The sequence below is a fragment of the Eublepharis macularius genome, chromosome 4 (assembly GCF_028583425.1).
Source record: "Eublepharis macularius isolate TG4126 chromosome 4, MPM_Emac_v1.0, whole genome shotgun sequence".
Classification (NCBI taxonomy): Eukaryota; Metazoa; Chordata; class Lepidosauria; order Squamata; family Eublepharidae; genus Eublepharis; species Eublepharis macularius.
The window spans coordinates 163,844,121-163,872,011 of record NC_072793.1 but is presented as its reverse complement, the minus strand read 5'-3'; the positions used below and the strand labels follow the sequence as shown (position 1 = coordinate 163,872,011).

At 42.4% G+C, this 27,891-nt stretch overlaps 2 protein-coding genes across 4 annotated transcripts; both read right to left on the bottom strand.

The window, feature by feature from the left end:
• Positions 1-923: 923 nt before the first annotated feature.
• Positions 924-10,693, bottom strand: LOC129327405 (zinc finger protein 501-like). 2 transcript variants are annotated; one of them, XM_054976032.1, is made up of 5 exons: positions 10,657-10,693; positions 8,518-8,600; positions 5,899-6,025; positions 5,712-5,807; positions 924-4,054 (listed from the first exon to the last, which is right to left on the bottom strand). In XM_054976032.1, the coding sequence occupies exons 2-5, from the start codon at positions 8,545-8,547 to the stop codon at positions 2,886-2,888; spliced, it is 1,422 nt and encodes a 473-aa protein (XP_054832007.1). In that variant the 5' UTR covers positions 8,548-8,600; positions 10,657-10,693; the 3' UTR covers positions 924-2,885. The 2 variants fall into 2 exon arrangements, with proteins under 2 accessions (XP_054832007.1, XP_054832008.1); XM_054976033.1 differs by lacking the exon at positions 8,518-8,600 and having other exon boundaries at positions 10,657-10,682.
• A 7,500-nt stretch (positions 10,694-18,193) lies between these two features.
• On the bottom strand, positions 18,194-27,622 carry LOC129327406 (zinc finger protein 501-like). 2 transcript variants are annotated; one of them, XM_054976035.1, is made up of 5 exons: positions 27,562-27,622; positions 24,085-24,167; positions 21,833-21,959; positions 20,962-21,060; positions 18,194-20,399 (listed from the first exon to the last, which is right to left on the bottom strand). In XM_054976035.1, exons 2-5 carry the CDS (start codon positions 24,157-24,159, stop codon positions 19,282-19,284), a joined length of 1,419 nt encoding a protein of 472 aa, XP_054832010.1. In that variant the 5' UTR covers positions 24,160-24,167; positions 27,562-27,622; the 3' UTR covers positions 18,194-19,281. The 2 variants fall into 2 exon arrangements, with proteins under 2 accessions (XP_054832010.1, XP_054832009.1); XM_054976034.1 differs by lacking the exon at positions 27,562-27,622 and adding an exon at positions 27,440-27,528.
• Positions 27,623-27,891: the final 269 nt, after the last annotated feature.

The following is a 27,891-nucleotide window of genomic DNA, read 5'->3' as shown; positions in this document are numbered from 1 at the left end:
GACTGCTGCTCTGCCCCTTGACCTCTAGCCTATGGGGACAAGTAAGATTCCCCCATGCTTTTCAACATCTACATAAAGCACTAGGAGAAGTCATCTGAAGATCTGGGTTGAGTTGCCACAACTCTCTTTTGTGCTTCTAGCAGACCCCAGGGATACTTGCTAGACACCTGTTGGATAAATAGGTGGTACTGGTGGCCGGGGATGCTTTTCACCAGTTTCAGCCCTTCCTGGGCAGGAAAGATCTTGCCACTGTGCTGCATGCCCTAGTAATACCTAGAGTACTGCAATGCACTGTAAATGGGGCTGTCCTTGAAGATTGTCCAGAAGTTCCAGTTAGTACAGAATGCTGCGGCCAGAATGCTGACTGGAGTAGGTCTTAGGGACCATATCACTCAGGTCTTGTTCTGTCAACACTGGCTCCCAATTTGCTTCTCAGCTCAATCTAGGGTGCTGGCATTGAGATTTAAAGCCCCATGTAGCTTGGGGCCACCATACTTGAAGGATCACTTTCTCCCATATGAACCTGCCTGTTCACATCTTCAGAGGCTCTTCTTTGGGTGCCCCTGCCATCTGAGGCTATATGGATGGCAACCCAAGAAAGGGCTTCCTTGGTCGTGGTGCTAAAACTCTGGAACGCCCTCCTCAGGGAGATTCGTCTCTCGCAATCATTGCCTTCTACCAGCAGTAAAGACTTTTTCATTTTGTTTTGCCCCCAGAAAGTCTTATTGGCCCTCCTCCCTGGTTGTGCTGTTTTAGTATGTCTCTTATGTTTTTATTGAATTGCTTACATATTTTATATATACCTTATTTTTAATGTTGTTTTTAAAGTTTTTATGTTTGCCACCTTGGGGACCCTATTTGAGTGGAAAGGCACCATAGAAATGTTTTAAATAAATAAATAAATTGCAAATGCCTTAGCAGAGGATTGCTAGTGTTATTTAATTTTAACCTATACAGGAGCTGACGAGGGCAGCTGTAAGGTGTAAAAAAAATCTAAAGCTTTGAGCCATTCAATTTACAATCAATGCATAAAATACAGAGGCGACAGAGCAGAAATGGCATCAGAGAAGATTACTGGATTGCTAACTTTCTGCAATGGAAAACTAGAAGCAAGGCATACTTTTCAAATCAAATATATAGTCAAATATATAGGGAAGAGCAAAATTAGTCTGATGAAAAGAGCTTTGACTCTTAGAAGCTCACACCCTGGAAATCTGGTTGGTCTCTAAAGTGCTACTGAACCCGAGTCTTCCTCTTTTACTACGGACCAACATGACTACCAACCTGAAACAATCCAGGAAGAAACCACACAGATGTACAGTATGTTATACTGATGTGATTCAAACCAGGCTTGTTAATAGCGAATCATTCATGGTGAGCAAAGAATGCAAGCAAGCAAAGGAGTATTTATAACAGGGTTCCTCAAAATTGTGCCCTTAATGGCACAGTGCCCATGGACACATTTCCTGGTGCCTGCCAAGTATTCAGAGTCAAGTGGGACTTTTGCCCAGCAGAGCTTCTGATTGGCCACTGGAAATTAGATTGGCTATGCAGATTTTTAAGAAGTTAGCTCAGCAGCAGCTGCCCCCAGAGCACAAAGATCTTCACTGTGTGACTGAAGATAAGCTGTGTGTATGCACGAATTTTTTAGAATATGCTCATTCTAAAAGGCATCCTGTTAAACAGAGCTTCTGCCTGAAATGTCAAGGAGTTGCTATTAGAGTTAATCATGACCTCACTCAATGGCATTTTGGGGTGCCTTTAGCAGCAGCCATTTTTGTTGGCTCTGCTTTGTGTGGCAGCCATTTTGTGGTTCTGCCCACCACCATGCCTGAGAATTCCAAAAGTACCTGCAGGCAAAAAGATTGGGGAACTCCGTTTTATAAATTTGATGGGAATGAGTTTCTCTCTTTTCCAGGTTACCACGATGCTTATAGTTCTCTCCATAGCAGAGATGCACCCTTCTAAGTGCACTGAAGTCATGGACTTAGAAGGGCGTAACGTGTTAAGACCACACTGTAAATTACCTTTATTGGCAGACAGGCTAGTTTTAAAAATATATAGATTCACAAGATGGATTAATGCAATTAGCAATGACGATGTTTATGCTCATCAACTGTCAAATGAAGGAAGTTCTTACATTTCCTGCAGTGGGTCCAGACAATTAGCCCATCGACTGAAATCATCAAAAGGGGGGAATGCTGCATTGTGTAGACAGTGTGTGGGGCACATACATATCTTACACATTCCCATGACAACGAGAGCTCCCCCACTCCATTCAGGTTAGAATATTATACCATACAAATGTTCCCTATCTACACTACACATATCTCCCTGAATGAAGAAAACATTAGACTGACACAGCTGTACTGTACACTGGTCCTCAACAATATCACAACACAAGACAAACACTATGAGGGATTTGTGGCTGTTGCTGACTGGCATTTCCTTCCTAGTTTCCAGAGTAAGGTCTACTTGAGATACATAATGATGAGGGTCACTGTTCTCAATGTCCCCCACTTCCCACTCCACTTCAATGGATGCCAACTGTAGGGGGAAGAGATATGCCAAATGCAATGATGTCACATCCTATATTTTTTCACAGGAAACTCAGGAAGGAGATATGGGTGAGTGGTGGCCACAAGCCCTGGTTTGGGCCTTAGAAACTGCAATGCCTGGTTTGGGCCTTAGAAACTGCAATGAACTCCTGACTGGGTTGTTACAATACTTGATCAGTTAAAGGAACTCTCAGTTCTAGTAATGAGGAAGAATGAAATTAGAACTGTGAATGTCCTACATGGACTATATTGTTATTTTCTGTATCGCACAAAGGACTAATAATTTACAGCAAAGCACATGTTGAGGAAAATGTCTTTCTCTAGAGTTTAGAGCACTTCTTCTTTGACAGTCCTATGAAGAGGAAACTCAGATGTCGCTACCTCCAAGGGCTGCTGGTATTTTGAGAGTTTTTCTTTCATGTGGAATTTCTGGTGTTTCACAATGTGTGATCGATGGGAAAAACACTTCCCACACTCTAAGCATTTGTAAGGCTTTTCTCCTGTATGGACTCTCATATGAGCCAAAACATTTGACCTGTCTGAAAAACATTTCCCACACACTGAGCATTTATAGGGTTTCTCTCCCGTGTGAACCCTTTTGTGTCTTGCGAGAGAGGAGCTGTCAGCAAAACATTTTCCACACGCCAAGCACGCGTAAGGTTTTTCTCCTGTATGGACCCGCTGGTGTTTTACAAGACCCGATTGCTGGGCAAAAAATTTCCCACACTCCAAGCAAGTGAAAGGCTTCTCAGCTGTGTGGACTCTGCAGTGTTTCACAAGAGCTGAGGGCCGAGGAAAACATTTCCCACACTCCAGGCACTCGTAGGGTTGTTCCCCTGTATGGAACATCCAGTGGCTCACAAGGGCAGAGTGTTGGTCAAAAGACTCCCCACACTCCGAGCATTTATAACGGTTCACTCCTTTATGGACTCTCAAGTGAGTCACCACGTGAGATCTGTCAGCAAAACATTTTCCGCATTCTGAGCATTTGTAAGGTTTCTTCCCTGTGTGGACTCTCCGATGCCTAACAAAGGCTGGGTTGTCAGGAAAGCACTCTCCGCACTGCAAGCATCTGTGGGGTTTTTCTCTCATGTGGATTTTCTGGTGGGTGAGAAGGTAGGACTGTTGTGCAAAGCTCTTTCCACACTCTAAACATGCATAGGGTCTCTCCACCATGTGGACTCGACGATGCTTCATCAATGTTGAAGGCCGAGAAAAGCATTTTCCACACTCCAGGCACACACAGGGTTCCTCTCCTATATGGACCATCGAGTGGCTCACAAAGGCAGCATGCTGTTCAAAACAATCTCCGCACTCCGGACATTTATAGGTCCTCTCCCCAACGTGGATTCCCTGCTGGGTCGTGAAGTCCAGCTGGTGAGCAAAAAAGTTTCCACATACCAAGCACTGAGATTTTTTCTCCGTAAGGACTCTCTGGTGCTCAACAACAAAATGTTTCCCACATTGTAGACACGAGCCCTTCTCTGTGAAGTCACCTGGTAAGATAAGGAGCAAATATGGCAAGATTCATTATGGTGCCTGAGAGAGAAAGAAGCTCAGAAATGTTATCAAAGTGTGGAAATTTTCAAAAAGCCCTGAAGAAACTGAGACTATGGGGAAATGGACTATATTGCCATTACTCCCTAGTACTCTCTTGAGGCAGAGACATTCACTCACTCACAGTAGGGGGAAAAATATGATATTATTTAACAGTACCCAAATTCCACTGCCTCAGGCAGACATCCAACAAAGAGCTGACATGTAATTATCTGGGGCCATTTAATGCAGAAGTGGGGGGATTGTTAGCATACAGGTAGTGAAAGATTCCTTTCCTGCCTCCAGATTTGCATTTGGGGAGGAGCAACTAATACCTCCCAGAGAGATGGAACTGCCCTATAGCCTCCAGTTCCAGATCTCAAGTCTATGAGATGTGCAGAGATTCATCTGCTCCTTCTGTTGCCATCTTCTGCCAGTGGGTGAAGAGTTGTTTTGTTTTGTATTGTATTCCTTCAGTGATCTCTCCTACATGCCCCATGTTTCGTTTAAATCTTTTAATTGTTGTTTGTATGCCTGTTTGTTTGTTTTAGGTCAGGTTTTAATTGTTTTAATGATGTGTTGTCACTGCTGCTGTTGTTTTAATGGTTTTAAAATGTGGTTTGATTACATATGTTTTAATTTGTTAGCCACCGTGGTCACCCTTATGAGGGCAGAAAGGCAGGATATAAATTTTGTTAAATAAAAAAGAAAAATAGTTAGCCCTCTGTAAATCAACACCTTTTCTTCAGTTTCCAGGAACGAACTGATTGAAGTAAGCTGGCAACCTTGGCATTCAGACCCAAGAGCAACAGACAGGAGGTGTACCAAGAGAAAGGAAACTCCCACATGTTAAGATGAGAATAGATGAGAAATTCTGCTATTAAAGGACACTGTGTGTGGGATCCCAACAATTTCTACCAACAGAAGGAAGGATGGTTTTTGCTGATTCACACACTCACTGGACAACTTTTTAACATACTGGGAAGTGACAGATTGCTCTAGTATCAATGTTATAATGATCTATTACAAGTACATTTCAAAAAAGAAAGTATTTAAACCTTTATGTTGCAGACATAAGAGACAGTTATAAGTTTTCTCTCTAAAACTGCAACAAAAAGGGCTAGAGGCTTACTCTTGGAAATTAAAAGCTGGGAACTACTACATTGTTGTAATAGATGGTTATAATAAAAAAGAGTCCAGTAGCACCTTTAAGACTAACCAACTTTATTGTGGCATAAGCTTTCGAGAATCACAGTTCTCTTCGTCAGATGCATGGAGGGCAAGAAGAAACTGGTCAGCTATAAAGGAGGAGAGGGGAGGGCGGAGTAGATGCAAACAGCTCCTTCTGACATGGAGATCAGTTTGCTTCTGTAAAGGAAATCAGTTACTTTTGATAATGAGATAACCGTTAACACTATAGCGATAAGGCACTTCCTGGTTTTTAAAAAATACTTCCAGTGGAAGGAGCTGATGCAAGGAAAGAGCAGGAAAAGCTGCTGTGTGGATCCTCTGCTGTCACTGTGAATGTCTCTGTATTCACAGCAGCAGAGAGCTACACAGAGAATCATCTCCGTGTGGAAGCAGCCTTGGTCCAATGAATGGGGTTTTGCCACAAACCTGGGCTACTGTCAGGGATCTCCTCTTCATCCGGCACCCAGGGATCTTCTCCTTGTTCTATCTGGGAGATGAGGTCTGGTTTCATGACTGGGAATCCTGCAGGCAAGTGAACATGGGAGACAGCATTGACGGAGGCAAGTTCTTTACAGTGCTCCAGACTCACCCAGAGAGGACACAGCTTCCTTACCCAATGAGATCACATTCCCGTAATTCTCCATCATGACCTCCTTGTACAGGGATTTTTGGTCCGGGTCCAGCAGGGCCCCTTGCCTCCTGGTGAAATACACGGCCACATCTTCAAAGGTCACCAGCCTCTGCCAAGAACAAAGAACCCCCTCAACCACCAGTCTTCACTACTCCAGGAACTGTCTCAGGGCCAAACTACAAGTGACGAATGACACAGGTTGGACACCTGTCAGCTTCCCTCAAGTTTTGATGGGAAATGTAGGCAGCTTGGCGGAATGTTGGACAAGTGACAGTTGAAAAGTCCATTGGACAGCAGTCGGACAGCCAAACATTTCCCATCAAAACTTGAGAGAAGCTAACAAGTGTCCAACCTGTGTCATTTGTCACTTGCAGCTTGGCCCTCTGTCACAGAAAGGGAGCAGGAGCCAGCCTCGTCAGAGGGAAACATTCTGTATTGGCCTACGCAGACATTTCAACCTTTGAGGCCTGCCATAAAATTGTACCAAACAAAACAGAAGAATGGAAAGAGTAAGCTATCCTCACAGCAAGATCCATTATTTTAATCTTTCTCATGACCGGAAGTGGTTGGCCGCATAGGGGTTTTTGGATGAAGTCGATGTATAATGGGTCAAGTGAAATAGTTCCAATAGTAGGTCTACAAGCTTTCACAAAAAAGGAAAAAACCCGTTATAGACAGGGAATGAAAGATGCACCTTTTCACTTACATGCGTCCCTTTTTCTTGTGAGAAGTATTTTCCTTGTCCCTCACATCTAAATTCTATGCCTTCCTCAGAAAGCTCAGGTTTTTATTAGCAATAGCTTTGTGAGGTAGGTTATGCTGAGAGAGAATGACCGGACCAGGCTCGCTCGGTGAGCTTCGTGGCCCAAGTGAAGATTCAAACCCAGGTCTTGCCAATCCAAGTCGAGCATGCTAATTACAACACCACACTGGCTCTGTCATTTAGAAGGGGCAAAATAAGATTTTTAGTCTACTTTGGTCCCAACTTTTCAGAATAGCAAAGATAATATCTTAAGGACAATAGCATCAATACAACTACATGTACCCTTCAGTATTTTGAGAAATACCTTTATCACCATATATCGTATCTGTTCACTGAATGTCCTAACTATAGTTCAGTATTGTACTTGTTCAGTGAATGCCCTAGCTGTCGATTATATTGAGCTTTACCACTCAGTTGCACCCACAGCAGGAAGGGAATGAAGGGGTTTAACCAGGAAAACGGTGGGGGTGGGAGAAGCTGTGGTTGTTACTTAAGGCTAAATATGGATTCCATCACTGATCCCTGATAAACATGTAGTTCAATCATCAGTAGAACCTAAAATGTTACGATCTGCATCCCTCTCTCCCTAATCAGTCCCCTTCCTGCTTATTCTGTAATATGTTTTATTGAACTCAGTGAGATTTAGTTGGAGCTTAAGTGTGAATAAGATCATAGACACCGAGCCCTCAGCAAATACTCTGTCCTTCTCAAATCTGATGGAGTTCAGCTGTCCCTTACTGACTCATTTAAGAGCTGGGAGGTTATACTGGATTCAGCAATATTGTGAGAAGCAAGTTAATGCAGCTGCAAAATATGCTTTCTCCTATCTTCATTTAGACCAGAAGATGGCTCCCTATTTCGGCTTGGTCAATCTGACCATGTGGAGTCAAGTCACAGTAACCTCGAGGTTAGACTACTGTAATTCATTCTACATGGGTCTGCCCTTGAAGTCAACTTGGAAATGCCAGTTGGTACAACAACAACACAGCTCGGCTACTATTGGGAGCTAGGTGGACGATGCATATTGCACCAATTCCACAGTCACTCCGGCTTCAATTCAAGGTACTGGTTATTTCCTACAAAGCCCTGAATGGCTTTGGCCCTACATAGCTGCAAGACTGCCTCTCCTGCCATGAGCTTCACTCATCTGAGAAAAGCCTTCTGAAGGTGCCACCCTGCAAATGAGTAAAATCAGTAGTTGCTGAGTTGCCAACAATCTGGAGAAAGTTTTTAACAGAGACCTAATGGCATGTTATTTACCAGGTGATGTTATTTATCTCTGTCATGAAAAGCTTCCATTGCCCATTTACACATATGAAGCCTCAGTTAAAGGAACAAGATTTTTCCCTCCAGGTTGTTGGCAACCCAGCAGCTGCTCATTACCAAGTGTTCACTGGTGGGAGGTCTGGTGAGATGGCCTGCCTGCCTGGGGAGTTCAAGAAGGCTCCCCACTTCTATTGTTCTGCAGTAAAACAGAATTGTTCAGAAAGGTATAAAAGAAATAGGGCTGTAGTATAAAGGAATGGCTCAGGAAGGTGCTTTTATAAAAGAAACAGGATGGCATTCTATTGCAGTGTTTATTGCATGTATTCCCTTGCTCTTACTTGTTGCTCTCACCGCATTGTTCATATATTATCTCTTATATCGCATTTTGTGTGCATCATATTCTAACTTTGTAATCCCAGACGTATCACACAGTTTATTAGATGTTTTATGCTGTCCGATTGTGTTGTGTTGGTATTTTGTAATCCACCTTGATTCTCGGCAAGACACGTGGGCTGCACAGCAAGCAAACTAAATAATTAAATAAACCGATAAACCCATCCGCAGCTTCCTACCTGAGCTGGCTCCAATGCAGCCCCTTCCATTGATCTGGAAGGAGGGGGCAATCCAGATTCCAGCACACATATAATTTTCCACTCTGTGGAGGCAACAAGGGCTTATCAACATTTTTTCCCCCAACATTACTTATCATCAAGGGTGACCCATGAGACTCATGGAGCAGATATCAAGGTTCAAAAAGGCTGCCGGGAGGGGCTGAGAAAATGTTGATCTCAGCTCATTTTCCAGTAAAATAATGCATTCAGAGATACACAGATGCCCAGCCCAGTATGAACCTGTGTAGACAATATGGCTTATCTTTTGAATATAACAAGTTGGGAGGGGCTGTGGCTTAGCGGTAGAGAAAAGTCTGCTGGCTGCCTGAGACCCTGAAAAGCCAGTCTGAGGAGACAAGACTAAGATAGATCAATTGTCTGAGTAGGAAACAGGCAGCTTCGCATGTTCAAATAAGAAGTTTGACTGTACTTTAGAAATGGGGGCATTTCTGCAGAAAAAATGAAGTGTTATTGTTTCATAAACTTAATAACAAGCCTAATCTACCTCACAAGTAGGTATATACAGGTATACCCTGGAAATTTAGTTGGTCTGGATCCAAATCTTGATCTTCTACCTCACAGGTTTGTTGTTGCAAGGTAAAAAACAGAGGATCAGAGAACAATGTAAGCCACTTGGGTTCCCATTGGGGAGAAAGGTAAGGTATAAATGAAGTAAATAAACAATGAACGGATGCTATTGCCAGTATGATATTAGGCAAGTTTGGCAGTTTCAAGCTTGGAATTGATTTTTTTCCAAGTAATTATCCCTAGGAATTTTGTCATGGTGTACAGGTATGTTTTGTTGATTTGTAAATCAAGGGTGGGGCAGGGGAGTAAAGCCACAAATATACATAACAATCCAAATATTTAAAAAGCCCTCATGAATCGAACTGATTAGACACGCAGATCAAAACAAAACCAATGTCCGAATTCTTCTATATCTCCTGTCATGTTGCAAGGGATATTGTAATCACCAGTCTAATACAGAACTATCAGCTTACAGAGCCAGTGCGGTATAATGATTCGAGTGTTGAACTAGAACCTGGGAGACCCAGGTTTGAATCCCCATCCTGCCATGGAAGCTTGCTGGGTGTCCTTGGCCAGTCACACACTCAGCCTAGCCTACTTCACATGGTTGTTGTGAGGATAAAATGGAGAACAATGTAAGCCACTTTGGATCTTCCATTGGGCAGAAGGGTGGGGCATAAATGAAGTAAATAAAATAATAAGTAAGGCAAGTGATGCTACAGAGTGGCAGTGAAACTGAGGGGCCCTAGAGACTTTAATGGGAGAAAGTTAAATTCTGTTTCAAGGGTGGACAACCAGGTCCACGCTGTATTCTACGGTCATGTTAAAATTGATGCACCAACATTTTCCAGTGCCCTAGGGGTGCTATTTTTCCTTTAAACAATATAAAGGAAATACAAGCAGTATTGTCTTTAAACTTTTTACAAGTACGATCCGAATAAAATTTACGTCCACATAAAACTTTTGTTTTCCTCCTCAAACATTTCAGTTAAGTATCTCTTGCTACTAGGACATAAAAATCCGTTTACTAAATGTAAGACCAAATGTGTATTCTGAATCAGACCACGCTCTATTTAGAGCACTGTTTAATTTTCCAGAAACTTTCCCAGAAAGCTTTCCAATCCTAATTTCCCCAGAAAGCCAACATCACTTCTGGACAATCCCACTTCAAGACATGACAAGGAAGACGTCTGACTCGGAGCATGCTCTTGATTGCTTCCCTTTCTGAAGGACTTGAGGCACTTTAAAATACGCCAGAAATGCTAAATCACCCTAAATCGCCTTCCCATAAATTAACCCAAAGGAGACCTCACCCACCCACCCCTTCCTCCTCACCGCATCATCCTCCCTAATCTTAATAGCAATTTTTTCCTTCTCTTTCCCTCCTTTGCTTGCTTCCCCCCACCCCCGTCCAAAAGAGGGAGGGATCCAAAATGAAGCCCTCCCTTCCTTCTTCCCTCCCACAGCTGCATAATGCAAAACTCTTCCTTCCCTCCCAACTTCCAAGAAGGGTAAATGTCTCCCCGCAGCATCACCCCCTTCTCCTTCACCCAACTTTCCAAAAGTTCTTACCTGCGCAGCTGCAGCCTCCACGCTCTTCCAAGCTGCCCCTCCAGCCAACAAACACAGCCCGTCTCCCACCTCTCAGCCAATCCAAACGCAGGGAGTCAGGGCGCATAATAGCTGCTGGGATTTGTAGTCTTCCTCTTTCCTCCTTCCCAGAAAGGTAACGTTAAGAGGATTCTGGGAAGTGTAGTCTTCTCTGCCTTTCTGTAATCTACCCCTCCACCGAATTTTATGTTTTTAATGTTTATGCTTTCGTTTCCTTATAGTTTAGAACAACCTCGCAAAACAATATAAGGATTACCTTGCTGAATCAAACACCGTTCCAGATTCCTGTGTTAGTCAATGCAGCAAACAAACAAAAGCCTTATGGCACCTGGGAGGAGAGAGATCGGATCTTTAGGAGAACTCATTTGCAGATTTGTTGCTTTTAAGTATATGCTATAATGTACTATATGTTCCTTTAAGTAAGATCCTGCTAGGTAGTTTTAGGTTGTTAATATGTAAGTCTTAGATTGCTTATGCTCTATTTCAGCATTTCTTCTACTCTGTATTGGATTTTTGCAAATGTTACGTCGCATTTATATACCCTGTTGTATTGTTACCTGAAATGTCCTTGATATTAACTGTACTGATCCTACACTATGTAATCCGCCTTGAGTCTCCATGAGAAAGTCATTGAATTCATTCATGAGCACTAGCAGATTTATTGAAGATTTCACAGACAACAGAGCCCGCATCATCAGATGCTTGCAGTGCAACTTCAGGCAACAGATCATATTTGTGTGAATATATTCATTTCATGCACTTTATGAGCTATAGCCCGCAATAACTTATGCTTCTTCAATAAATATGTTATTAAGGTGTCCTCATAATTTCAGAGGGATAACTTCTGTTAGTTTGCTGCAGCAGTAAAGAAAGAGGTGTCTTGTGACATTTAAAAGTGATAAGATGTTGTTTCAGCATAAACTTTTGCGAACTAATAGAGCTCACTTGGTCAGATTCATATAGTATGTCCCCATTCAGCAAACATACCTATGATGTCAAGAAGCAGGAGGATGAAAGGGTCATAAAATGAAGTGTAGGGTGAAATGTTATTCTGTAAAATGCACATCTAATAAAGAAAAATACAGGCGATCATTCACAATAGTAGAAATTGGACACTTGGTTAAAGTAGTTAACACCTCTAATGACAGGATTCCCAGATTTTACTAATAGTTAACACCTATAATGAACAAGGAATCTCAAGTCCCTATTCAGAACTTCTGACTATTGAGTTCTCACAAGCCATAATGATGAAGGCTTTGCACCTAAAAACGACAGGCTTGTTGACCTCTAAAATGAATATATGAAGCTTATAGTGAATTAGAATAAGCCAGTTGTCCACTCCGATGGGCTGCTGCTTTTCAGAATCTCAAGCTGAGGTTATTCTCGTCTATTTAACTGGAGAATGTCAGAGTTTGAACCTGGAACCTTCTGCATGCCAAACAGATGCTCTACCACTGAGCCACAGCCCGTCCCCATCTCTGAGTCAGACAGACTTATGCTCTCCCAAGGTCCATTTCGTTTACTCAGATTGGCTGTGGATCTCGTTCCGGATGGCTGTTTAACAGCCTGAAAAATAGGGCTATCTGCACTCAAGAAAAAGGAAAACACTGTGTGCAGGCTCAGCTTTATAAAATACTCGGATTGTTTTCACCCCTGCCCTTTTTCTGCCCGAGATTTAATTGATACTAGTGCAAGAATAGTCCCAATGACTGCTTTTCTAGAAATGCATGATATTGTTAGGGAATTTGTTAATTAGTACCATGTTGGTTGGTTTGTGGAAGACATGGTGTTTGAGAGGCAGTTTCCCAAAAAGATTTGTGTGTGGCTAAACAAGTTATGATATATAATTTGCCATAGGTTTTCTCTGCAGGTGAATTAAGACCACAAGATCAATTATGATAACTGTTAAGTTCTTTATTGATTATTGTACTACACATTTAGTATTTATCCGCTTGAAAAATCACATTAACCCAGATAGAAGCTAGGGATCCAGACATCATGCACTTCCCAGGGCAGAACTATCTCAATCTAAATGGAAAGATGCTAGATTATTTATTATTGATTTTACCTCTCAACTTAAATGATCCTTCGCCCAGATATTTAAATACACAATACAAATTTTCTATTAACTATTTCCCCAAAATAATCAGTGTTATCCTAGTCATTATTGTATCTCCAAAGCTCCAAAACTACTAATCTAATTTGTAGTCGCCCAACATATTTTTTGGAAGTATTGACATGTTTTGTGCTTTAATTCTTCGAAGGTTGCTTGTGGACCTCTGGATCAAAGTTTCCGAATTGTCCTCAGACTAGACAGTTATATTGCCCAAAGCTTGAAATGCTTTGTGGCATCAGGAAAGACTGACTTTGTACATCAGAACAATCAAGCCAATAGCAGCCAAAGAGGATGGGAGAAATTTGCAGGCCAAGGCGCTATCAGAAAAGATCGGCCAATAGTCAACCAAGGCAGAAGAAGTAGAAAAAGAAAAAACAGGTGGAGAGAGTTCCACAGAGCAATCCTAAACAAAGTTACATCATCAATGAATTTAGAAGACTGTAATCCTGGTTACGATTGTTAAAGATATAACTTTTTCTGGACTATTGTTCTTAAGACCTTCCAACTGCTTGGTCAGCTTTCCTGTGGTCCCCTTCTTTGGCCAAGATAAATACCAGCTTCATATTCCTCAGGTTCAAAACTTGCTTCAGTCGTGACTCCTGACGTTCAGTCATCCTTGGTCACTAGACTTTAGCCCAAAAGCTCATTTGAATCTAGTTTATTATTCTGGCCATTCCAACAACAAACTGAACCGTGATTGGCCCCTGCAAGACCCAGACAAGGATCCCCAATATTCCTGGCTCTCCCACCCACCAGTAGCCATTTCTAACACCAGTAAAGTATACGCCCAAGGTCACAGGACCTGTTTGGGTAATACCCATGTGGACCAGAAGGCTGAAATGAGGAGGAGGAAGGGGGCGAAATCGTTCCCCTCTGCCTCTTCAGACATGGGAGCTTCTTTCCACTAATAGATTGCAGGATCCAATCCCATAATTTGCCAACCTTCAATGGACACTGAGCCTCCATCCAAAATACTGGTTTTCCAAACTTTATCAGTTCATCAATTCTATTCAATACTCCATGAAATGTTCTTGCTTTAATATTCTTTCCTCTAATGAATTTCAATTGCCTGTTGGTAAACACTTACTTACATACTTACATTAGTTAGTTACTTCATTTTTTTCTAATCTAGACATTCTTTCCTCTGCATGTATCAGTCTTACAATTATTGTATTTCCAATATTCAAAGTTTTAATTTTTCTGCAGACAGGGAGCATGTATTTACTCATTGCTGTTCTCTGCCTCTTTAGAATTTCTATTTTGTCTGAGATATGTGATGAAATATTTTTTGTTCTTCCTTGTCCCACCTTGTATAGTGATACCATACTCCTACTGAAATAATATAAACACCTATAGTATGATTCTTATAATTCATGTAACTTCCTTTTATACACCCACTGGCCTCTTACATAATCCTACAAAAATTCAACTATAAATTGTTATCGGTTCCATTCCTCTTACTGCAAAACAAAGAATCTTATTTAAATTGGTTTATCATTCTAAAGTCATATTATTTTAAATGCCATAATACTCCAGATTTAATCCTTATTTCAATTATGAAAAAAGAAGAAGTGATAACTCAATGAACAGGCATCAATCACCAACAGACAGGTCCCTGACTGGCTAGCTGTTGCCTACCCAACTGTAGTGATCACAGTCATTAAAATAAGGAAAATATATTACAGGACAATGAATGCATTCAATATAATTCACTCATCAACTCACTTTATCCAACATTTAATCACAACAATAGTACATCAAATAACAATTGTAGATATAAATCTTCCAGGTCATTTATAAGACGTAACAATTAACTACCAAGCACTTTTCTTTACTAATGGTCAATAACTGTAGATATGACCTTGCCCCATATTGAGACTGATTATATCTAATTAATTTTAACAGAAAAGTTAAGCAACTGTTTAGCTCTCTCCCACTGAAATCAACAGGACTGGAAAATACTTTCATTGGATCATGTCCATAATCCTTATAAATATCTTATCAAACATTGTCTGTCTGTGATAAACCATGCATACTTGAATCATGAAATGAAAGTTCATCCGTCCTTTAATAATTCCCCCTGAATCTTGCCAATTTATCCTTCAGGTGTTTTCTGAAGGATCTTGCCACAAGTTGCCATGTTGTTAAATCTTTCACAACTGGGAGCAGAGAGAGGTTGATTTCACATTTGTGCCATTCTGGCCCAGAATCCCCGGACACAAGACTCTGAGGGGGGAAGAGGAGGGGAAACAAAATTCTGGGGGCCTTGGCCACCTTGGGCTCCTATGGAGAGGAGCAAGTAATGTGGTTTCATATGTTTGGGTTGGGTGTGGGTGTTGAGAGGGGGTCCCAGAGGAATCTGTGTCTGGTGATCTTGGTAGAAGGCAGCTTCACCAATAAGCGAAGAATACACCTTAAACGCAATGAAACTGGCTTTAAACTTTAGAGAGATTCCACAGTGGTTAAAAGCAATTTAAAAAAAAACAAAGTGTCCAAAAGTTTACTTGAATAAACTGAGGAACAGTAAATGAAAAGTAGCAGGAGATACTGAAGAATTAATGTAAAATGACATGATGTAATATGAAATTACAAAACAAGGTTACCCATTTAAAATCATCAGCCATGCATACCAAAACTAGAGTAAGACACAAACCACAGAATAAATATACAGAGATAAATATCAAGTAAATGAACAGTGTGCAATTAAACAAGAATACAGAGTAAGAACGGCTACAGATTTATAAGATGGGCCAGTGCAGCCCTATTACTGGGGATCTCTTAACAGAGGATAGGAGACGGGCAGTGTAATCCTGTAGGGTTACTCCAGATTATTTCAATGGGTTTAGCACAGCAGGATTCGAGTCCAGTGGCACCTTAGAGACCAACAAGATTTTCAGAGTCAAAGCTCCTTTCCAGAGTATCTCTGCCTATGACTGCCCACTAGGAGTACACTCTGGTACCCCTTCAGCCCCTCTTGTCTCTCTCATTTTAACCACAATTAAGGAATACATTGGCACGGATGTTAACCACAGTTAGTGCCAGCCAGGGTTTTCTCTTCATCGGCATCTGAAACCAGATAAGCAAGCTCTGTTCGGCAAGGGATTTGGTTATCTGTAACCATGGTTAGTATCAGTGTAACCACACCCAAGGTGGGAAGCTGCAATTCATTCAGGGAGGGGGAAATCTGGAGGAAGGGAGCACATCATCCCAGGATCTGGGATTACCGACCAGGGAATAGAAGATCCCCACTGTTGGATCTGCAGCAGTGTGATACAACGTAGATTACAGAACAATTTAAATACGTAAAACTACTTTAAAAACAAAAGTTTGATGATGGCCAACTGAAATAAGCAGCTGGATGAATTCAATTAATCTAATTCAAATTAATCAAAGGCAAGAATGAAACCACAAGGGCATGGCTACAACCAACGTAGACGGACTCTCTCTTAAGTGGCCTCAAAAATCAACAAAATCTTCATTTGCAAGGCTAGTTGTGAAGTCCGTTTTCTACAAAGGTTGTTTTTATTTCCAGCTGGACCTTCAAATTCATTAGGTAGCTAATTATCTGTACAGTTAATATTTTGTATTTATTGAAAACATTTATTAGCTGCTTTTCTACCTTACAGGAAGTCAAGGTGGCTTACAATATAAATAAAATCGCCGTCATCACCATTACATCATTTTGAACATGCACATGAGGCTGCCTTAATCTGAGTCAGTCCAGCCGTCTGCCTGATTCAGTCTTGTCTACATTAACTGGCAACAGCTCTCTATGGTCTGGGATGGAGGTCTTTCCCATCACTTACTACCTGGTCCTTTCCACTGGAGATGTCAGGAATTGAACCTGGGACCTTCTGCATGCCAACCCATTGCCCAGCCACTGAGCCGTGGCCCCTCACCCATGTGATTCATTATTTTAAAAAATTGTATTGCAGAAGCTAACCATGTTCATATCTAGCATCAACACCCATCATGATACCATTGAGAGGTGTATGTCAGGGGCAGGGAAATCTGGAGAAGCAGTATATAAATTCTCTAAATAAATATTACAAGGGGCACACTGTATGTGCGCACACCCATACATACCAAATGCTAGAAGCTACCACAGTGAAGAGCAGGTTGAGTCCTTAATATTGCAATAACCCCTATTTTTTTTAAAAAAGTACACTTAAAACATTATTGCACAGCAGTCTTACAAATTCAATCCAGTCTATTTGCAATGTGTTATATCATTCATCTCCATGATTTTAATTTATTATTTTATTTATTTATTCAATTTTATACTACTTCTCTTCCATTAAGATCTCAAAGTGAAGAGGATTCTCACTCTCTCTTTTTTTGTAGACTTGTTAACTTTACTATGATAGACAAATCTTTAAAACAATCCAGGCACTCCTTTCTTCCAGTGACTAGCAATAACCAAAATGGGAGGCTGTAACATGATTCAAAACAAAAATTTTAAACTTATTTAGTACATCTTCAATATAATTAAGCAGACAATTCTGGAATCATAGGAAGTCTAAAGCCTCGACCAATAGACATTTTCTGCTATTGCTTGCCTATACTTTGCCACAACCCCAATTTTTATCCCACACTCCTTCCATGGCTTGATTCTCTTCCATTTTATCCTCACTACAATCCTGTAAGGTAGGTTAGGTAGAGGGAGCATGATTAGCCTAAGATTGCCCAGAGAACTTCATGGCTGAGTTAGGTATCCCCAGTGCTAGGCCAACAGTAACCACCACGGTTGTTCACCAGATCTACATTCATACTGACCCAGGTGATGCAGGTTACTTTTCCCATTGAAGAAGATGTGAATGGGTCTCAAGAACCGCCACTGAAGTGAGACTATGGCTGCTTCCACACACGTTGGATAATGCACTTTCAATGCTCTTTAGTGATCATTTGGAACTGGGTTTTTGTGTGTGGAACACAAAATCCACTTCTAAAGGATAACTAAAGTGCATTGAAAGTGCATTATTCAACGTGCGTGGAAACGGCCTACATCTGCTCCTTGCTGCCAAACTTTAAGAACCAATCCTGCCCCTATTTCCTCTGGGTTCTGCTTCTTGGTCACAGTACTGCATGGCAGAATGCTGCCACCTGGCTCGTCTCTAAACAGATACACCATATCCTGTCATCTTGGGAGGCACCATGCAAACATACCCCAAATATAGAAAAAAACCAAAATTACTGGAACTATCAGATAACCAAAGTGCTCATCGCTGCCATATGATTAAAGTCAAACTCCTGATAGGTATCCCAACACCAACCAGACTTCTAGCGCTGCTTAAAGAAAAACTAGTGACCAAAAAGTTAGTATCACAACTTGGAATAATTTTAATTGAACTATTTCATTCTCCTTTGCCCAAATGGCTCAAAGTGGTTTGTAACAAGTAAAAATAAAAAGATGTCCATTTTGATGGCTCATACTTTACCACGGCCATTGCTTCAAAGACACTGTAAATACAGGAAATGCAGCACTACAGAAGACCTACCTTGAGGGTTACCATGGTAATAAAAGCATTCACATAAGGGGCTGAACCTACCATGCCACTCAGCTATAAGCATGGAGCCTTTCCACCAGTCCCAACTACCAGAGAAAGTCTCTCTTCTACACTGGAGGAAAGCTAAGTGGAGTACTAGGATCCAACCCAAGCACCATCTCCTTGGCTTCTGTGTTCCTGAGCCAGATATTCAGAACCTAAGCAGGGGATAATTCCTTTTACCCACCCAAATTCTAGGGCGAAGGGTCATGATTTTAGAGCAGGATGGCTGGTTTAAAAACACCTTAACTACAGTCAGAACAAATGTTATGATTTTCTTTCCACGGGAGAGCTCTGAAAACAGAATTGCCAGCACTGCCTCGGCAAATGTCTGGACATTTGTGGGTAGTGCCTGGGGTGGGTGGATTTTTTAGAGGATATGACATCACTTACAGGTAACACTGTTTCCCCTAATCTCTATGGTAAATACATGGGGGAAATTCCTGGAACATAATTAGGGAGGCCATTTTTCAGCCAGTTTTTCTCCAGTTTCTTGAGGGCAGGAAACTGAAGCCAAAAACAGACAGATGGCAAGTCAATTTGAAAACTAATCAACATGCTTGAATTCAAATCCAACTAGGGAAGGTGCCTTTCATGTCACCAACACACATCCCCAGTCCTAGTTTTGCACATAGTTTCAAAATATGTATGGCTTTGTATGGATTTTTAAAGTGAAGAATGAACATATAAACAAATAACGATACATATGGGGATTTCTTTTTAAGGGGGGGCAACCTGCCTGCAGCACAAAGAAGCAAGATTGCCATATTTGGCTTTGTCATGCAAAATGCGAATCCTGGCGGGTACCTCAGGTAAAGAACATACTGTAACTCTTCTTAAAAGGCTACATCTGCCTTCCTCTTAAAGTGTTATGGAGTAGGCTGACTGATACAGTGTAAAGATTACCTTCAGGGTAATAATTTACTAACCCTGAATTATTTCACCTGTGTTTGCTATCTGACACTGAATAAAGTTCCCTTTCTCTAAAAAGTTGTCGCCACATTTGCGGCGTTTGTAGGATTTCACTCGAGAGTGAACTTTGTGGTGTACACGAAGGTGTGAGTGTCGAGCAAAGCATTTTCCACACTCTGAACATTTGTAGGGCTTCTCTCCAGTGTGGACCCTCTGGTGTTTCACAAGATTTGATAGCTGAGCAAAACATTTCTCACACTCCAGACACCTGTAGGGTTTCTCTCCTGTGTGGACTCTTTGATGGCTCACAAGGGCTGAACGTTGAGCAAAACATTTTCCACACTCCTGGCATTTATGAGGTTTCTCTCCCGTGTGGACTCGCTGGTGATTCACCACATCTGAATGTATGGCAAAACATTTCCCACACTCCAAGCATTTATAGGGTCTCTCTCCTGTATGAATCCTCCGGTGTTTCACAAGGTCAGACTGCTGAGCAAAACACTTCCCACATTTCAAACATTTGTAGGGTTTCTCCCCCGTGTGAACCCTCTGGTGATTCACAAGGTTGGACTGGTGAGCAAACAGTTTCCCACACTCTAGGCATTTATAGGGTTTCTCTCCTGTGTGGACCCTCTGATGATTGACAAGGACTGACTGACGAGCAAAACATTTTTCACACTCCAAACATTTATATGGTTTTTCCCCTGTGTGGACTCTTTGGTGATTTATAAGGACCGAGTGACGAGCAAAACATTTCCCACACTCCAAGCATTTGTAAGGCTTCTCTCCTGTGTGGACCCTTCGGTGTCTGACCAGCTGTGATCTCTGGGTAAAGCATTTCACACACTCAGAGCATTTATAAGGCTTCTCTCCCGTATGGATTCTGTGGTGATTCACAAGGACTGACTGGCGAGAAAAACATTTCCCACATTCCAAGCATTTAAAGGGTCTCTCTCCAGTGTGGACTCGCTGGTGTTTCACAAGCTCTGAATGATGCACAAAATATTTGCCGCACTCCAAGCACTTGAAGGGTTTCTCACCCATATGGACTATCCGGTGGATGACCAAATCTGACTTCTGAGCAAAACATTTTCCACATTTGCGGCAAGAGTTCTTTTTCCTCAAACCACCTGCTGGGACAATAAGGAAACAATGGCAGGATTGGCCAAAAGGAAATATTCTTCAGAAAGCAGGTGGTTAAACAAACTGGAGGTGTTCACCTATCTGTCACTGTTTTAGCCTACCCTTCCTCCAAGGACCTCAAAGCACGGTTCCACCTCTCTGGCATTCAATCCTGAAAACAACTCAAGAAGCAGGGTTAGACCAAGACAGAGTGACTGATCCAAGGTCTCACAGACAGCTACACAGCTGATAATCTAGCTAAACATTACATGGTTTTGAGGACCACCACGGGTGCTGTCAAACCAGACATTCTGAACACAGAACATGCGACCCTTTTAAAAAATTTAATTCTGAGGTGTAAAAAGACAAACTTGAAAAAGAGCACTCCTTATAAATTAAACCATAGAATAAATGGGATGGTCTTATGAAAGAAAGAAACAACAACAAACAGGAAAGTAGCATTAGATTTGAATTTAAATGGTCAAGGCCATAGATTTCTCTGTGGTGGCGAGAGGGAAGTTTAGACTCCAACAGATTTTTTTTGCCAGCTGGTTTATTCCTACCCCTCACCTGAGCACTTGCTGTCATTCAAGGTCCAAGAATTAGGCACCCATGGATTCTCCCCTCGCTCCAGCCGGGAGATTAGGTGAGGCTTGGGGACTGGAAAGCCTTGACAGAAAAAAAAACAAGCATCAGAAGGAAATGAACATTTTTGCTACTACATTATTAGGAGAAAATGTAGCATGAATTCTTCAAATTTTCCTGGTTAACCTGTGAAGGGAGACTGGCGCTCCTAACAGCTCAGTGTTCCAATCCATGTGTGACTTTGCCCATGCTGAACAAAAATGGGGCTTTCGTTCTGAGGTAACCACCGGCATGCTGTCGGAAATTGCTGAAGGATGTTGGCCTTCTCTGGCTGAAACCCCCACACCAGTACATTTCCCTCCCTCCCCCCGGGCCCAATCTCAACCTATAGCCCTTCAATTGAAGGCTTCTGCCCTTCCTTCAAAACAACATACAAAAATTAAAAATGACAAAAAAACAATAAATGTAATGTTATCAGTTAGCTATTTTTATTCTTGTTTCGTGTCAACTGCCTACACTTGCCAAACTTCATGTTCCTGTCAAGGACAGAGTATCAACTTATAGAGAGTAAAAAGGAGTCCTAAATACACACATTGACAAATTCTTATTGATTTATGGATGGATCCCTCTAATCTATGATTAATGTATCCCCCATGTATAACCTCCTAGGGTCAAAATTCCTTCAAAAGTCTTCACCCATCCCTCACAAAGGCTGCCTGAGTCAGTCACCAGTCCCAAAAGTCTGATGTCTTGGACTACAAATATGAGCCATTTTTGCCCTTTCGGCATATATTTCATCAATATAATTACTTGAAATGTTTCCTGCTAAAACAAAACAGGAAAGTAAGTTCCTTACCCAATGAGACCACATTCTCATAGTTCTCCATCATGACCTCTCTGTACAGGGCTCTCTGACTTGGGTCCAACAGAGCACCCTGCCCCGCAGTGAAGTACACGGCCACATCTTTAAAAGTCACCGGCCTCTGTGAGGACAGAGATGTTCAGTCAACCGTCCTCTTGGTGGTTTGGGCACAGGTAGAGAGTAAGTATTTCAGCATGAACCAAACAGGAGGAGGAAATAGGAACCACATCATGTACAGTTGGCACACAAAGTGATCTGCAGACGTGAAAGCTTCTGGAACATTTTATGTACTGTATTTTAAATGTCTAAACTCCACTTTTCTATGTGAGGCAGGACTCCATCATGATTAATGGCATTATTAAAAAGTTATTTATTTACCATTTATACACTACTTTTCTCCCCAACGGAGATCCAAAGTGACTTACAACATTCTCCTCACCTCCATTATATCACAACAATCCTGTGAGGTAGGCTAGGCTGAGTGTATATGCCTGGCCCAAGGCAGAGTGGGGATCTGAACCTGGGTCTCCCAGATCCTAGTACGGCAGTAACCACTACACTGGTTCTCAAGCAATCCATTAAAACAAATGAACATGTTCTGCTCTGGGGTGGTGCTGTTAGAAGAAAGATATTGTCTGAAGACACTATGCAGAGGTTAGGGGCCAAACCAGACACAGTATTAACCCTCTCAGAGATCATCCAGCATCTCATCTGGTTTGACTCTATGTGAGCTTTGTCTGGACCCACTACAGACAGCAGGGCCCATCTAGGTCTTTCTCTGGGTGCTCTTGCCTTATGGTTACAGGTAAGAGGATATTTTTCAGGTGCTATGCTCCAGTAACCAAATTCCATACAAGGGAAATCCTGCAGCACCTTCTTCTTTGGAAGAGCTATCTGCTTGGCAAGTAGAAGGCCCCAGGTTTAACCCCAGGCATCTTTAGTGAAAAGGATCAAGAAACAGGTGATGTGAAAGACTTTGTAGAACCATTGCTAGTCTGAGTGAACAATAATAACCTTGATGGACCGTCTGATTCAATATAAGGAAACTTAATGAATTCATGGATCTTTCACACACAAGGTGGTCTTATCTTGTTTAAAAGGGGCTTTAATATTTTTGTTTTATTACATGTGTTAATAATAACAATAACAACATTTGATTTATATACCACCCTTCAGGACAACAGGTTAATGCCACACTCAGAACAGTGTGTCATTATTATCCTCACGACGATTACCCTGTGAGGTGGGTGGGACTGAGAGAGCTCTGGAAGAGCTGTGCCTGAACCAAGGTCACCCAGCTGGCTTCAAGTGGAGGAGTGGGGAAATAAACCCACTTCTCCAGATTAGAGTCCCGCTGCTCTTAACCACTACACCAAACTAGTGCAGTGGTTGTGTTGGTTGATGTTTTGTGCTAAATACTGTTTTTATATTAAATTAATGATGCCAACCCATCAGGCCGTAAACTGCTCCTTTTCTGCTGATTACCTGCTGCTCTCCAGTTAGGTTTGACAGTGAATTGTATTATGTATGTTGTTTTTATTAGGTCCCATGAATGCCACGCTGGAAGAATGGCAGAACAGAACTTTTAAAAATAAAATAAAAAACCTGAAAGAGCAAACTGCGAAGGTCTGATCTCAATATCTTTTGCTGAGATCTTGGGCATCGCTGGAGAGATTAACATGATGCTCACAGAAGGATTATATTAATTCCAGTGATGGTACTTGATTCTTTTGTATTACCTGAATTTTATACTGAATAGGCATGGCTATATTTACTGTCTGTGCTCCTCTCCTTGCACCTCAGGTGGGTTGCCTGAGTTGATTTACATTTTAAAGTGTCCCCATCCTTTTAACATGGCAGAAAAAAAACACAACCCTTAAAAAGGACAGGCACAAAACAGTTTTAGGTGGGGCTCTGTATAGAAGGTGGAATGAACGTATGGGTGATGTTACAAGTACCAGCCAATACACACCCTCTGCAGCTATTTTGTCCCTGCTTAGCAAACAGAAAAGATTCAGAATTCATTCCAAGACAGAAAGGGTACACATTTTGAAAGTAGAATGGGAGCATTTTCAAAGTGTGTCTACGGTTCTAAAATATTACACCTGTGGTTACCATCGATCACAATTCAGAAAATGAAATTCAACCTCTTCAGTGAGAACCTTCCCTGGAGCTTGGAGGGTATATCCCACTCCCCTTCCACTTGGGAGAAATACACTGAATGAGCCTTTTCTGTATGCTCCTACCTGAGCAAGGTCCACTGCAGCCCTTTGCCAACCTCTAGGAAGAGGGGGCAGTCCAGACAGAAGCATGGCCCTCATTCAGCCCTCTGCCAGGATAAGAACGACAAAGCAAAGGATGACAATTACATAGACAGAATAGCCAAAAACCTTATCACCTTTTCAATACAACACTGGGCTGGATCCTGAGGGATATAACTGTGGCTGGAAGATGGGCAATTTTTACAGATTCCTCATTCCGACTGCATACTTCTGACTCCTCCCTTTCATGCTGTTCCTGGGAGACCCTTTCTCCCCAGGAGCAGAATTTGGGGGAGAAATTTGTGCAGCAGTATGGAAGAATCAAGGCATGCATGCTGCGCTGACAGAATTATCTTTAGGCCACAGAAATGTTGCATAGGATCCATGCTACTGGTTGCTTTGGAACTTTTGGAGCAAAATTAAAAACGGAACGTAGCAGGATTATCTGCAGGACCCAGGTTAGGGCAGTGGCTCTCGGGCTTTTAGAAGAAGGACCCACCTCAAAACTGACCAGACTTTTCATAACCTGATTGAAAGGCTCACTCCACGCTCATTTCCCCACCCCAGCACAAAACGTAGGAATCACACATCAGTAAGCACGGAACACATTTTCATTGTTAGCATTTGCAAATATGTCACAGTTTAGAGTGACAGGCTAACCATTTCAACAAACCCAGAGCCTCCTCTTCCAGCTCACCATCCTCTGCCTCCCTCCTAGCTTTGCAACCCAATTTTGGGTCTTGACCCACCATTTGAGTACCGCTGGGTTAGGGGGAGCTGGTGAAAGAGGCATTTGCAGACAAGAAGACAAGAACTGCCTTGGTGGAAACAACCTCGCGTATCCTTTATGTGTAACATCCTAGTCCGTTCCAGTCCCTTACACAGAGAATTATACCCAAAAGCAGGGCGTTTCTCTGGGAAAAGAGGTGGTGGAACTCAGCGGGTTGCCCTAGAAGAAAATGGTCACATGGTTGGTGGCCCCGCCCCCTGATCTCCAGGCAGAGGGGAGTTTAGATTGCTCTCCGCGCCGGCATGGAGGGCAATCTAAACTCCCCTCTGTCAGGGGCGGGGCCACCAACCATGTGACCATTTTCAAGAGGTTCCACCGAGTTCCAGCTGAAAAAAAGCCCTGCCCAAAAGATTTAAGACAGGATCCACCAAGACAGGATCCAATTCACATCCACCACATGTTTATTTCCTTCCAACATGCATCTAAAGGCTGACTCACAATAGCTCATGATGGAATAGAAGTTTTTAGTGTGTCACTGGACATCTGTTTCATTTTGTTACTGATGGCCTGTCCCCCGCTTTCTCCACTCAGCAACCCCATAACTGGCTGCACTCACGATATTCTTTTATAGGGGCTCTGCCCCTGCATGCTCTGTAGCTAACCTCAAAAGTAGTGCTCAGCTTTCCCCCTCCCTCTTATAATAAGTATTTTCAATATATCTTGTTTGCTAAAAAAAACTATTGTGTAAAAAAAGTTAATTAGAATTAGTAATCTGAGATATACTCCCTCTCAGTATGGATACTCCACATATATATCATAACTAATCTCTCACCCATGATTTTTCTTCTAAAGGCATCCAGCTAGCAATGGTCACATCTTAGAGGAATTAATTCTATAAATTAATCGTGAACACACAAATCAGCACACATATGTCGGAAGTTTACAAAACTTTATTAGTGGTGGGTGTTAAGTTGTCCTGAAGGGCGGTATATAAATCAAATGTTATTGTTATTATCTATAGCATTATAATTATTAATAAACTAGAACGATTATTATCTAAGTATATTATTAACCAATAGAGTGGTGGTATTCAACACTTGGGGCCTTTAGGTGGGCTTATCCATCTATACAGCCCCCATTTTTTCGCTGCCTTCTGGGAAAGCCTGTGGCTAGTGTCCATGCATTACAGATCAAGAGTACATGTTACCTTCATCTCTCCCCAGTCAGCCACCATATGTCACTGGCCCACTTCAAATTTAAAAAGCCAGGCTACCGGGATCAGGAGCATTTTTCTTTTCAAAAATTAAGAACCTCCCCAAATGATTTTTTAAAATTTATCATTGTACTCCTGGGGCTACAAAACTGGACAATGAATCGGAATGCTCCTGGCTCTCATCTTACCTATTAATACACTTGCTGGCTGTAGGCTAGGGTTGCCAGGTCCAGGTTGGGAAATTCCTGGAGATTTGGGGGGTGGAACCTGGAAAGAGTGGAGTTTGGGGAGGGGAGGGGCCTCAATGGGTATAATGCCATAGAGTCTACCCTCCAAAGCAGCCATTTCCTCCAGGGGAACTGATCTCTGTGGACTGGAGATCATTTGTAATTCCAGGAGATCTCCAGCCACCACCTGGAGGCTGGCAACCCTACTGTAGGCAAATTACTCTCTCTCCCTCTCCTCCAATATGAGGATAATACAGGGTTGTTATAAGGATGACAACAAATAAAAAGCCCTTTGAATGCTCTCAGAGCACTGCATACATTATTAAATATCCATTTTTACTATAATTTGGAAGGGGGCATAATTCTATTCCTTACTCACTTTCACCAATTGTCTAGCAAATGGCAGCTGTTGCTTGGCTACTGTAGAAGAAAAAGTGGGAAATTTGTATTACTTCATTTATGCTCCACCGTTCTTCCTGATGAGGCCCTAAGGTGTTTTACATCTGCTCCATTGTTTCCTCACAACAACCTTGTGAGGCAGGTTAGGCTAAGTGTCTGCGACTGGCCCAAGGTCAGTCTCACACACCGACCAGCAAGTTTACATGGCCGAGCAGGGCATCGAAACAGGACCACCGACATCCAAACACTACACCCCACTGGCTCTCATGTTGTGGCCCATTAAAAACGAACGGGTTTATGGAGTCTGAAGCTTCAACAGAGTAGAACCCAATTTATCTGAACTACTGGGAATCACTTGTGGACTAGCTTTCTCCGCTCCACAGCCGCTTGTGCCACTATCCATCTGTCAAGAATTAGAGGTGCAAATGAGACCCTTCTCATTCATTGTTTTCACTATAGAAATGATAAAATCTGCCAACTTCTTTTTAATCAAAGAACTTACTTTGGCCCTCCCCTTCCCATATTTTACTGCCAAAGACGAGAGCAGCCCCAGTCCTTCTCCCAGCCCTACAGCATCCTCGCTCCTTTCTTGGGGGGGGGGGGCAGGGAAAACAAAGGACAATCCCAAGTGCTGCCACGCCCTTTCCCCTCCTCAGCCCCATCAAACAGGCACAGTTAAGAGACGGGGCGGGCAGGAGGGGCCACCATCACCCACCCCTTCCAAAGAGAGCCAACAGTTCTGATTCTCCAGCCCGCCCTCCGATCCTTTACCAGCATTTGCAAACTGCGCAGATGCTCCTCCCGGATGGTTTCCCGCTGCTGCGATTCATCAACGGGGCCCCTCTCCGAGCGGCTCACTTCCCCCACCCTCTCAGTCCCAAGCTCAGCCAGACCTGTCTGCCGCTACGGAGGGAAGGCGGCCACTTGCCCCTGGGACTTGTAGTTTTCTCCCCGCTCCTTCCCCGACATGCACAAAATCCAAACGCAGGGGGACTCTGGGAGTTGAAGTTCTTACTCCTTAGGCCCTATCATCAGGTTCAACATGACGGTTCTTGGCCCTTTAACCCCACAATTTCTCTCCTCTCACCTCAAGTGTGTTTATACTTATCTGAGGAAGTGGCTTGGAATCTAGGAAAGCTTCTGCCACAATAAATCGAGTCTGAAGAAGGGCACTCTGACTCAAAAGCTTACATTGAAAATCTGAAAGAGTCCAGTAGCACCTT

Excerpts from the sequence above, each read along its gene's own strand:
- LOC129327405 (XM_054976032.1), bottom strand. The coding sequence starts at position 8,547 with ATGGAAGGGGCTGCATTGGAGCCAGCTCAG. Across the intron at positions 5,808-5,898 it reads CGGGAATGTGATCTCATTGG|GATTCCCAGTCATGAAACCA; the intron begins GTAAGGAAGCTG and ends ACTTGCCTGCAG. Across the intron at positions 4,055-5,711 it reads GATCCCTGACAGTAGCCCAG|GTGACTTCACAGAGAAGGGC; the intron begins GTTTGTGGCAAA and ends TTATCTTACCAG.
- LOC129327406 (XM_054976035.1), bottom strand. The coding sequence starts at position 24,159 with ATGAGGGCCATGCTTCTGTCTGGACTGCCCCCTCTTCCTAGAGGTTGG. Across the intron at positions 21,061-21,832 it reads TGAGAATGTGGTCTCATTGG|GCTTTCCAGTCCCCAAGCCT; the intron begins GTAAGGAACTTA and ends TTTTCTGTCAAG. Across the intron at positions 20,400-20,961 it reads GAATGACAGCAAGTGCTCAG|GTGGTTTGAGGAAAAAGAAC; the intron begins GTGAGGGGTAGG and ends TTGTCCCAGCAG.